This window comes from Mizuhopecten yessoensis, unplaced genomic scaffold (genome assembly GCF_002113885.1).
Source record: "Mizuhopecten yessoensis strain PY_sf001 unplaced genomic scaffold, ASM211388v2 scaffold8807, whole genome shotgun sequence".
NCBI lineage: Eukaryota > Metazoa > Mollusca > Bivalvia > Pectinida > Pectinidae > Mizuhopecten > Mizuhopecten yessoensis.
The window spans coordinates 141,222-153,434 of record NW_018407731.1 but is presented as its reverse complement, the minus strand read 5'-3'; the positions used below and the strand labels follow the sequence as shown (position 1 = coordinate 153,434).

The window sequence follows — 12,213 nt, the reverse complement described above, 5'->3', positions numbered from 1 at the left end:
TCCTGGTGTCTATCAACAACATGGAAAGACTTGTGATATGATAATATCTTAATTTGACTGATTTTTGTTTTCATAAGTTTATGTATAGCCTGATTCTACATAATTATCTCCATGGTCAGCTTGTTTGACTTGTAAAGTTTATAAAAGACAAGAACACTTCATGTGAATTAAAACTAGCTGTTTATAAAACTGTAATGATGATGCATTTATTTATGGTACACTTCCTCATTATCATCAAGTTATATGCCTCACATGAAGATCTGTCAAGCAACATTATACTAGAATTTGCCAGTTATTACAACATTTTGTGGGACAGAAACCATGTGATAAAACTAGATAAAGCTACTGCAGTTACTCCACCTATAACGTTAACAAGGCAAAGTTTTATTTCTTTATTAAACAAGCCATTCGGATTGATTATGTCTCGCCTGTGCCCCACTTTGACCATCAATGCACATGTCAAATTTGTTTGGTCTAGCATTTATAGTTTCAGAGAAACTAACTTAAACTCAAAACTTAATGTTGATGGAGATGCTGACAAAGTCAATGGACCATGGCTGCATCCAGCATTTGATGCATGGGTTGAGATGTACTACCTAAGATGCATGTATGGTCCAAGTTTGGTTGGTGTAGTACTTATACTTTAGGTGACACTAACTTAAATGCTAAAACTTAATGTTGATGCCGCGGCCACTGGAAAACCAACACCTAAGTCTCGCTTCCGTTACTTGGTGGCGGCGATACAAAAACCAACAAGGTTTAGCGAAGAGATAGAATTCCAATGACTTTAAAAAAAATTAAAAAAAATGAAAGTTAGTGAATCTATACATAACATAGAGAGTAACAAAAATGTAGACACTTGTCAATCATCAAGTACCATATGGCAACAGTCTTTAAAACTAATTGATTTTTAATAAAACTTGTCCTCTATTCCAACCAACTATTTCAAGTTCATCAAAGAAATCTGACAACTTTGTATTCAAGTGTTTTGTTACAAATACCAATCAAAAACTGTTTATAACCTTTCCAGTCATTCAAGTCATGCCAAACTGCACAGTGAATGGTAATGACTAATCTATTAAATACTCTATCAAATACACTGTAGCAAGTATGTGCTGTTGCATCTCAAAGCAGTGGAAAGTTAGCTGGTGGAATGGACAACTAACTGTTGTTGGATAGATTCTGAGATTTATATACAACAGAGTGACTTAATTAATTATATATCACTAATAGATTGTAAGACTTTGGTATATAGATAAGCTATATGTCCGGTATAGATACAATATACAGCCATGCAGCAATACAGTGCATTGTTTACTTGCAGTTAGATAGATTGTAAGACTTTGATATAAAAATGAGCTATATTTTTGGTATGAATACAATATACAGCTATGCAGCGACACAGTGCATTTTTTACTTGCAGTAAGACAAAAAATTATAAGACTTTTGTATATAGTTACGATATATGTCTAATAGCTACAGTGAATTGTATACTTGCACTTAGATAGATTCTAAGACTTTGGTATATAGCCGAAATAAGACTTTGGTATATAGCTGAGATAATACGCTGGTATATAGCTGAGATAAGACTTTGGTATATAGCTGAGATATATGTCTAGTAGCTACAGTGAATTGTATACTTGCAGTTGGAAAGATTCTAAGACTTTGGTATATAGCTGAGTTAAGACTTTGGTATATAGCTGAGTTAAGACTTTGGTATATAGCTGAGTTAAGACTTTGGTATATAGCTGAGATAAGACTCTGGTATATAGCTGAGTTAAGATTTTGGTATATAGCTGAGATAAGACTTTGGTATATAGCTGAGATAAGACTTTGGTATATATATAGCTGAGATAAGACTTTGGTATATAGCTGAGATAAGACTTTGGTATATAGCTGAGATATATGTCTAGTAGCTACAGTGAATTGTATACTTGCACTTAGATAGATTCTAAGACTTTGGTTTATAGCTGATATAAGACTGGTATATAGCTGAGATAAGACTTTGGTATATAGCTGAGATATACGTCTGGTAGCTACAATATATACCCTCATGCAGTGTTAGAGTGAAGTGTATACCTGTTGGTTTTGCTCTTGTCATCGCAGTACCATAGTTCCTCTTGTATACCACTAAAATGTCACATAGAAAAATCCACATCGTAAATAAATTCAGGGGGAGCAATAAAAATATTAAAATGACAAATATTGTATATCTACTGGTAATATTGTATATCTACTGGTAATATTGTATATCTACTGTTAATATTGTATATCTACTGTTAATATTGTATATCTACTGGTAATATTGTATATCTACTGGATATATTGTATATCTACTGGTAGTAATGGTAATTTCTTTTGTCTGATGACTCTACATTGACAAAGAAAAACTGCAATAACGTCAAGAAAAAGAAAGAAAATTAGATTTTAATCTTATTTGACTTTGAATAACTTGGTATATATTTCATAATCAAATTCAACTTTTCTTCACATCCTCAGATAAGTTACTAAGTGCAACAAAAATGGTTCAGGATTTATAATTTAAGGTTATTAGGGACTGATAAAGATTTGAGCTCAATAGATAATTATCAAAGTTTCTGAATTGTTAAAACAAATATCTAGCCTATTGGACTTCTATATCTACCAGTAACATCAAGTTAAGTGAGACTGATCTAGATACTTGGGATTAAAATATAAATGAGAATTTCTGAGTACTAGGGATTGAAATATAAACCTAACTACAAAGCTGGCTATAAGATTATTTCTACGGGGATGTTATACAATAATATTATTTATACAATAAGGTTATTTCTACGGGAATGTTACACATTATCTAGCTGTATATTTGTATAAATATTTGATTTGAACTTAATGCAGAATATTGATAAGTGTAACTGAATTTTCTATTAGATAAACAAATTCCAAAAACACTAAATGTAAGTACTGAACTGCTTTCAGTTGACATAGGCTAGCACACTGAATTTGTCTTAATTTGTCCATATTGCCTACGAATGCCAACTGAAAGCAGTTCAATGCTTAAACAATATCTAAGGATTTATTTTTTACTTCAAAATGTAGCAAAAAAAAATCAAAAGAAAAGAAAACGTTTCTGTAAACAAAGTGACTTTGATAACATAACACATGCAGTAAATAATAAATCATATACCCAAAAAACAAAATTTGCAAAAATGAAATGTATCTAGCAAGCTGTTATTTTACTTACTAAGGGTTATGATCCAGAGATGACCCCTCACAACAGGGGAGACTACCTAACTTATATACAATCAATGGCCTTCCAATTTTTTTATTTTTTTTATTCATCAATCAATTAAAATTGGCAATAAAATTGGTGGAGAAATACGGTTGTTAACTGAACTGTACATATTATAGCATGGTGAGATGTTTATTGAAGAACAAGATACACTACGGTATGTGATACATTATATAACGGTAGCTGCTGAAGCAGTGTTATTATCACGAGTGTTGCAGTACAGGACAGTGAACACATTGCCTTGTAAAAGTTCAGACCCAACAATCTTAAATCAACTGTTGTTCTAATTCATATGTAAATTTGTTTTCAGATACAAACATGAGGCCCAATGGGCCTGAATCGCTCACCTGGTATTAATCTCACAAATAATCTTTGAAGTGGACTAAAATACAGCTACAGGCAGAATATCAGTGTTTGACTCATAAGAACCTATTAAAAGATTTAAACATATGACACCTGTGACCTTGAATGTCGAACAAGGACATAAGGTTGAACAGAGTTTATAGTCGTCCAACCAAGCATGCTTCTGGCAAAATATCATTCCCCTGGACCTTTTGGTTATACAGAACAAGTCATTTAAAGATTTAAACATAAATTGACCACTGTGACCTTGCATATGGGCGAAGGTCATTAATTGGTAAAAACCTGGTAGTCCCTCATCCCAGCATGTTAATGGTCAATTATCATCATCCTTAGCCTTTTGCTTATTGAGAAGAGGTCGTTTAAAGGTTTTGAACATATTTGACCCCTGTAACCTTTAATATATGTCGAGGTCATTCGTTTGAATAAACTTGGTAGTCCTTCATCCTAGCATGCTACTGGCCAAACAGCATCATCCTAGGTCTTTTGGTTATTGAAAAGATGTTGTTTAAAGGTTTTAAACATATTTGACCACTGTGACCTTGAATAATTGTCAAAGTCATTCATTTTAACAAACTTGGTAGCGCTTCATCCCAGCATGCTACAGGCCAAATACTATAACCCTCAGCCTCTTGGTTATTGAGAAGAAGTAGTTTTAAAGGTTTTAAACATATTTGACCCCTGTGACCTTGAAAATGGGTGAAGATCATTTGTTTGAACAAACTTGGTAGCCCTTCATCCCAGCATGCTAAAGGCCAAATATCATCACCCTAGGCCTCTTTGTCATTCTGAAGAGGTCGTTCAAAGATTTTAACATATTTGACCCCTGTGACCTTGGATATGAGCGAAGTTCATTCATTCGAGCATATTTGGTAGCCCTTCATCCCAGCATCTAACTGGTCAAATATCATAAGCCTAGGCCTCTTGGTAGTTCAGAAGAATTTGTTTAAAGGTTTTAAACATATTTGACCCCTGCAACCTTGAAAATGGTCATTTGTTTGAACAAACTTGGTAGCGTTTCATCCCAGCATGTTACTGGCCAAATAACATTATCCTTTCCCTCTTGGGTATTCAGAAGACGTTGTTTAAAGGTTTTAAACATATTTGACCCCTGTGACCTTGGAAATGGGAAAAGGTCATTTGTTTGAACAAACGTGGTAGCCCTTCATCCCAGCATGTTACTGGCCAAATATCATCACCCTAGCCCTCTTGGTTCTTGACAAGAAGTTGTTTAAAGGTTTTTAGCATGTTTGAACCCTGTGACCTTGAAAATAGATGAAGGTCATCCGTTTGAACAAACTTGTTAGCCCTTCATCCCAGCATGTTACTGGCCAAATAACATTATCCTTTCCCTCTTGGGTATTCAGAAGACGTTGTTTAAAGGTTTTAAACATATTTGACCCCTGTGACCTTGGAAATGGGAGAAGGTCATTTGTTTGAACAAACTTGGTAGCGTTTCATCCCAGCATGTTACTGGCCAAATATCATCACCCTAGGCCTCTTGGTTACTGAAAAGAAGTTGTTTAAGTAAAAAGTTGAAGCCGGACAGACGGATGCCGGACTCCGGCCGGACGCCGGACGCCGCACCATGGCATAAGCTCACTTGCCCTTCGGACAGGTGAGCTAAAAGTAGCTCTGCACGAGATCAGAGCAGCTTATAAAAACTTAAACATTCAAGATTAATGGACAAATAAAAAGAAGGTTGAATAGACCTCTAATAGGACTGGTGACCTTCACTCTACAGACACTTTATGATAATTCATCACTATATATTTATGACATCTGGCAGGTATTTTGTGAAGCTTTTTAGTACCTATGAGCAATGACTTAATTTAGCATGAACACTCTAAGCTGTTCTAGTACTTAGCTTCACAAATGGGACAGTATTCGAAGCCTTCGTTTTGGGTATAACCCAACAACTATTTACAACCTTTCTTATAGAGTGTCCACAGTGATTACAAGTACAGCTAGAAATACACTGAATTGTGATTGATAAGAGATACAAAATACTTCACAAATAAAGACAATTTGCTAGCGGATTAAAAGCAACTTTTTTATAAACATCCATGCATTCTAAATTTGAGTAACTGACAGTGACATTAGCCAAAGAAAAACCAAACTGGCTTACTTACTGAGTCTGTTTGTAAGTGTCAACATCAATCACAGCCCTACAAACCAGTCAATTTCTATCAACACTTTTAATTTAACCCATCAGAATCTGTACGCAAGTGTCGATTCAGCCCTATTCCGGTTTTTTGTATTGCAGAGTTATCTGCTCTTGTGAGCAGGTATTGATTGTTACGTCATTGGTTTATTTGAGAAAATTACGTCGTTTTTGAGGATTGATGACGTTACTCTCAAAAATAAATGAAGTAACAATCAATACCTGCTCACAAGAGAAGATAACTCTGCAATACGCAAAGACAGAATACAAACTGGTCCCTTGTCCATCTCAATCAATATTTCACTCAAGGTGTCATTACATGTCCATCACTATAAAACATTTACAGCAAAAACATCAGTTTTAAAAGTCATTCTTCATGCTATTAAAAGTAAGACATACAAATAAAAAATAGATGAACCATGGTTTATAGAATGAAATATAATATAGGAGCTAGTTATTGTTAAAAACTAGGAAGAGAATTAGGTGGAGTAAAGAGGATCAGAGTTCAGTGGAACAGAGAGGGGGTTTATTGGAAGTAATCTATGTAAGATGAACTTAATCGTTACGTAACAAACAAGAAATTATGTAAATCTAATATTGGCATTTCATTCCAAGACAGATATGAGATAGGATCACAAAGGTAACAAAACCTCACCTGTTACCTGAGTTACAGGTCCTACATTGTACCAATAGCACTGTCTTCTATCTACCTCAGACAATACAGGTCACAACACCTCACCTGTTACCTGAGTAAGAGGTCATACCAATGGCACTGTCTCCTATCTACCTCAGACAATAAAGGGCACAACATTTCATCTGTGTCCTGACTTAGAGGTCCTATATTGTACCAAAGGCACTGTCTTCTATCTACCGCAGACAATAAAGGTCACAACATTTCACCTGTTACCTGAGTTAGAGGTCCTAAATTGTACCAATGGCACTGTCTTCTATCTACCTCAGACAATAAAGGTCACAACATTTCATCTGTGTCCTGAGTTAGAGGTCCTATATTGTACCAATGGCACTGTCTTCTACCTACCTCAGACAATTCGTATACAGGTCACAACACCTAACTTGTTACCTGAGTTAGAGGTCATACCAATGGCACTGTCTTCTATCTACCTCACACAATACAGGTCACAACACATCACCTGTTACCTGAGGTAGAGGTCATACCAATGACACAGTCTTCTATCTACCTCACACAATACAGGTCACAACACCTAACTTGTTACCTGAGTTAGAGGGCATACAAATGGCACTGGTTTCTATCTACCTCAGACAATTCAGGTCACAACACATCACCTGTTACCTGAGGTAGAGGTCATACCAATGACACAGTCTTCTATCTACCTCACACAATACAGGTCACAACACACCACCTGTTACCTTAGTTAGAGGTCATACCAAGGGCACTGTCTTCTATCTACCTCAGACAATAAAGGTCACAACATTTCACCTGTTACCTCAGTTAGAGGTCATACATTGTACCAATGACACTGTCTTCTATCTACCTCAGACAATAAAGGTCACAACATTTCACCTGTGTCCTGAGTTAGAGGTCCTATATTGTACCAATGGCACTGTCTTCTATCTACCTCAGACAATGAGTATACAGGTCACAACACCTCACCTGTTACCTGAGTTAGAGGTCATAACAATGGCACTGTCTTCTATCTACCTTAGACAATAAAGCTCACAACATTTCACCTGTTACCTGAGTTAGAGGTCCTACATTGTACCAATGGCACTGTCTTCTATCTACCTCAGACAATAAAGGTCACAACATTTCACCTGTTACCCGAGTTAGAGGTCATACCAATGGCACTGTCTTCTATCTACCTCAGACAATACAGGTCACAACACCTCACCTGTTACCTGAGTTAGAGGTCATACCAATGGCACTGTCTTCTATCTACCTCAGACAATACAGGTCACAACACATCACCTGTTACCTGAGTTAGAGGTCATACCAATGACACTGTCTTCTATCTACCTCAGACAATAAAGGTCACAACATTTCACCTGTTACCCGAGTAAGAGGTCATACCAATGACACTGTCTTCTATCTACCTCAGACAATATAGGTCACAACATTTCACCTGTTACCTGAGTAAGAGGTCATACCAATGACACTGTCTTCTATCTACCTCAGACAATAAAGGTCACAACTACTCACCTGTTAACTGAGTTAGAGGTTATACCAATGATTCTGTCTTCTATCTACCTCAGACAATAAAGGTCACAACATTTCACCTGTTACAACTATAGGTTATAATAATGACACAGTGTCATTTACTAACAGAGGAAGGGCCTATTGGTTGTGCACCATGGTAGTGTAGATATATACTTATATGATACCGATCAGGAATCAATGTTAACAGGTCTACACAGAGAACTACATATCAATGTATTATTAGGTAACAACATCAACACTGCGTTACTAGTGAGATACCTACACACTGCTTGCGTCGCCATTCGGACTAACAGGAGGAGCCTGCTTTTTGCTTTCAGTTCCCTTCTCTACCAATGGTTTTACAGAGTCGTCTCCCTTGTTTCTTGTCCTTTCCTCTTTATGAGATTGTTTTTGTTTATGAGTTTTATCTTCTTTAACAACTGGTAGTCCGTTCTCATCAAATAATTCATAATTTGATGATCGTGTTTTTCTAAAAACAGGATGCAAGTGATATAATGAACTGAAATCAAGCACAGACGCAGTGGAACTTTGAAAACTTACACAGTCTGCTTGGACTTGATGAAACAGATCTAATAGTTTGCTTTGGTAAACCTTATACATGTCTGGTATACAGATACATGTTCTATTCACCGATGTGGAGAGCATTAACTAGATCTCCATTTGTACATTCATCAACATTCAATTTTTCAAATATATTTTCAACATATCTAAAGAATTAAACTTAGTAAAAATTACTTTCTACTTTTATTTAACACATCAAATTATGAAATCATAGCTGACCTATAAATACAAGATTTGATGATATACATTTATGCAAATTAATTGTAAATCAGAAGGTTATTAGTTGTCTAGACCTCTGTGAGATGACAAAGTTCCACTGTCTCAAAAAAACGAAACATCTACCTGTACAAAGTACCTACTATATACATAACACTCAGGAGTCTACATAATGATTGGTTATTTTCGGGTGTCAATGTTTTGTTTATTCCCCGATGTGATTATGTTGTCCATCCTTGGGTGTGAATGTGTGGCCTATTCCTTGGTATGAAGGTGTTATTTATTCCCGGGTGAGAATGTGTTGTTTATTCTCGTATGCGAAATGTGTTGTTAGTTCTCGGGTGTGAATGTGTTGTTTATTTTCGGGTGTGAATGTGTTGTTTATTCTCGGGTATGAATGTGTTGTTTATTCTCATATGTGAGATGTGTTGTTTAATCTCAGGTGTGAATGTGTTGCATATTCTCGGGTGTGAATGTGTTGTTTATTCTTGTATGTGAAATGTGTTGTTAATTCTCGGGGGTGAATGTGTTGTCTATTCACTGGTGTGAATGTGTTGTTTATTCTCGGTTGTGAATGTGTTTTTTACTCTCGAATGTGAAATGTGTTGTTAATTCTCGGGGGTGAATGTGTTGTTTATTCACGGGTGTGAATGTGTTGTTTATTCTTGGGTATGAATATGTTGTTTATTCTCGTATGTGAAATGTGTTGTTTAACCTCGGGTCTGAATGTGTTGTTTATTCTCGGGTGTGAATATCTCGTTTATTCTTGGGTCTGAATGTGTTGTTTATTCTTGGGTGTGAATGTGTTGTTTATTATAAGGTGTGAATGTGTTGTTAATTCTCGAGTGTGAATGCGTTGTTTATTCTAGGTGGTGCATGAATGTGTTGTTTATTCTCAGATGATAATGTGTTGTTTATTCTCGGATGTGAATATCTTGTTTATTCTCGGGTCTGAATGTGTTGTTTATTCTCAGTTGTGAATGTGTTGTTTATTCTCAGATGATAATGTGTTGTTTATTCTCGTATGTGAAGTGTGTTGTATATTCTCGTATGTGAGATGTATTGTTTATTCTCGGATGTGAATGCATTATTTATTCTTGGGTGTGAATGTGTTTTTATTCTGCGGTGTGAATGTGTTGTTTATTCTAGGAGGTGAATGCATTGTTTATTCTCGGATGTGAATGCGCTGTTTATTCTCGGGTGTGAATGTGTTGATAACCAATTAACAGTGAAACGTCTGTGAAGACAATGAGTCCTGTCAGCCTGTGAATACAGTGAGCCACAGCAGTTTAACGTGAAAATAGTCTGAAAGTTTTTGTGTTATTTCAAAAACATTTTACCAAAGTAGTTGGCAAACCTTTGAGGAGCATCTATGTCAGTGTTTGCTATAAGAAAAAAAACTTAAATTTGTAATGATAAAATTGGGGTTAATTTTCGAAAAAGAAGCCAATCAGTGCACAGGTAAAATTACAAATAGGTTACAGAGGTCTCACTGTTAACTGGATGTAAAAAGACAAGTTACACGAGGAATGTACATAAATCTTGTATAAATCGGATTGAAACATTTATCATATAATTACTGGTTTATTCAGTAAGATCTGAGATCATTTTTTAAATGAACTCATGTAATAATTATATGACCTACATTGCGATGATAATAAAGAGAAACTGATTTTCAGATTAGATTATGACATCATAAGGTAGGAGGACAATAGATATATATATAGATACAATCAAGATGGCAGAAATATAGACTTCCATTATCACCTGGAAACACCTCTTTTCTGTAATATCAGCAAAAATTCTTGATCATGTGATGGAAGAGATCTTAATTTTATTTTAATTTCATACAAGATTTATGGACCTCATCACCAAATTTTGTTTTCATTTAGATTGCTAAACTTGAGATTTCTCGGACTTGTTTCACTCAAAAATATACATAAGATCCCATGTTATAAATCGTCATTACGTAGTATCCCCTACCATAGATCTATACATGTACTGGGTATGGATCCTGTTATAGTAAGCCATTATAGTTACCTCTTGTTCAATGATTTCCCCTCTGATGTCTTAAAGCATGTGTGATATATTATTAGAGTGAGAGAGCTAGTGATACATTGTGCTAAAGGGAAGGGTGAAGCAGATCAGTCTGTCAATCTGTTACAAGGTTTTCACTCAATAAAATGCCACACAAGCATAAAACTGTATCAAAGTAAACATGAATGTTGTTCTCACCTTCGCTTTTTCTCCTTTACAACGAGCGTGGAGTAATCTGTCGGAGCATCACCTGCTACACTATTCAAAATTTTTGCTACTTGGAACTTTTCCTGAAATGACAGACAAAAGTATTACATACGTTTGAGGTGCAAGTAACAGCTAACGTCTTCTAACATTTGTCACTTTCTGTTTATAGATACAGAAATCTGTCAGTATTTGTGTCACTTTGTGTCACTTTGTAGATACTAAGTTTTCAGTAAGCTGCACTTTAATATTGTATGCTGCATGCTAAACACTACATATAGCATACTTAACAAGAGTACCGCGGGGTAGGAACAATATACGCCCGTCGAATGCCATATAGTGTTTATACTTTCTTACATTGAAATAAGATCTGCATCATTTTAAGAGTGGTTAGCTGACATGCTATAAAAAATGTAGGAGAAAATCTATGTAAAAAAAAATAATCAAATACTGAAATGAACAAAGGGCAATAACTTTTGCAAAAATAGTTGAATCAAAGTTCTTTTACAGTAGACACAACTTCATATCATGATTATAATGTATACTTCAAAGAGATCCGTTGCAAAAATGAAGGAGGAGATTGCTGAACAAAAATCAAATACTGAAATAAACAAAGGGCAATAACTTTTGCAAAATTTGTCGAATCGAAATTCGTTTCAAGGAAACACAACAAAATATCATGATTATTTAGCCTACTAAGTTTCAAAGAAATCCGTCAAAAAACTGTAGGAGGAGATCTCCGGACAAAAAATCACAGACTGAAATGAACAAATTAAAGGGCAATAACTTTTGGAAAAATTGTCAAATCAAATTCTTTTAAGGGAGACACAACTTCATATCATGATTATAATGTCTACCAAGTTTCGAAGAGATCGGACGGAGGGACGGACGCACCATACTATAATACTCTCGTCAAATTTGACAGGCGTATAAAAACCCTTCATATATACATGAGACCCTGCTGATTTCTGATAACTTTTCCCGCTGATACCATCATAGTGAGGTGTAGTAGTGAGCCCTGAATTACTGGTCCTACATTTAGCTGTGTACTGATACAGTATATTTCACTGTGTAATAGTGATGTAGAGTGTGTGCTGATACAGTATATTTCACTGTGTAATAGTGATGTAGAGTGTGTGCTGATACAGTATATTTCACTGTGTAATAGTGATGTAGAGTGTGTGCTGATACAGTATATTTCAC

General features: G+C 35.5%; 1 protein-coding gene across 7 annotated transcripts in view; it reads right to left on the bottom strand.

Annotated features, from left to right (window-relative positions):
- The window catches only part of LOC110456575 (anoctamin-4-like), a 67,728-nt gene that overhangs the window by 7,302 nt on the left and 48,213 nt on the right, over positions 1-12,213 (bottom strand). For 3 of the 7 annotated variants that reach the window (XM_021507387.1, XM_021507388.1, XM_021507391.1), the window contains 4 exons: positions 11,005-11,096; positions 8,255-8,461; positions 5,764-5,799; positions 2,080-2,130 (listed from right to left, as the gene is read on the bottom strand). In XM_021507387.1, the coding sequence (XP_021363062.1) occupies positions 2,080-2,130; positions 5,764-5,799; positions 8,255-8,461; positions 11,005-11,096 (386 nt within the window). The remainder of the gene's footprint in view (positions 1-2,079; positions 2,131-5,763; positions 5,800-8,254; positions 8,462-11,004; positions 11,097-12,213) is intronic. The other 4 variants (XM_021507390.1, XM_021507392.1, XM_021507393.1 and 1 more) reach the window with 4 other exon arrangements.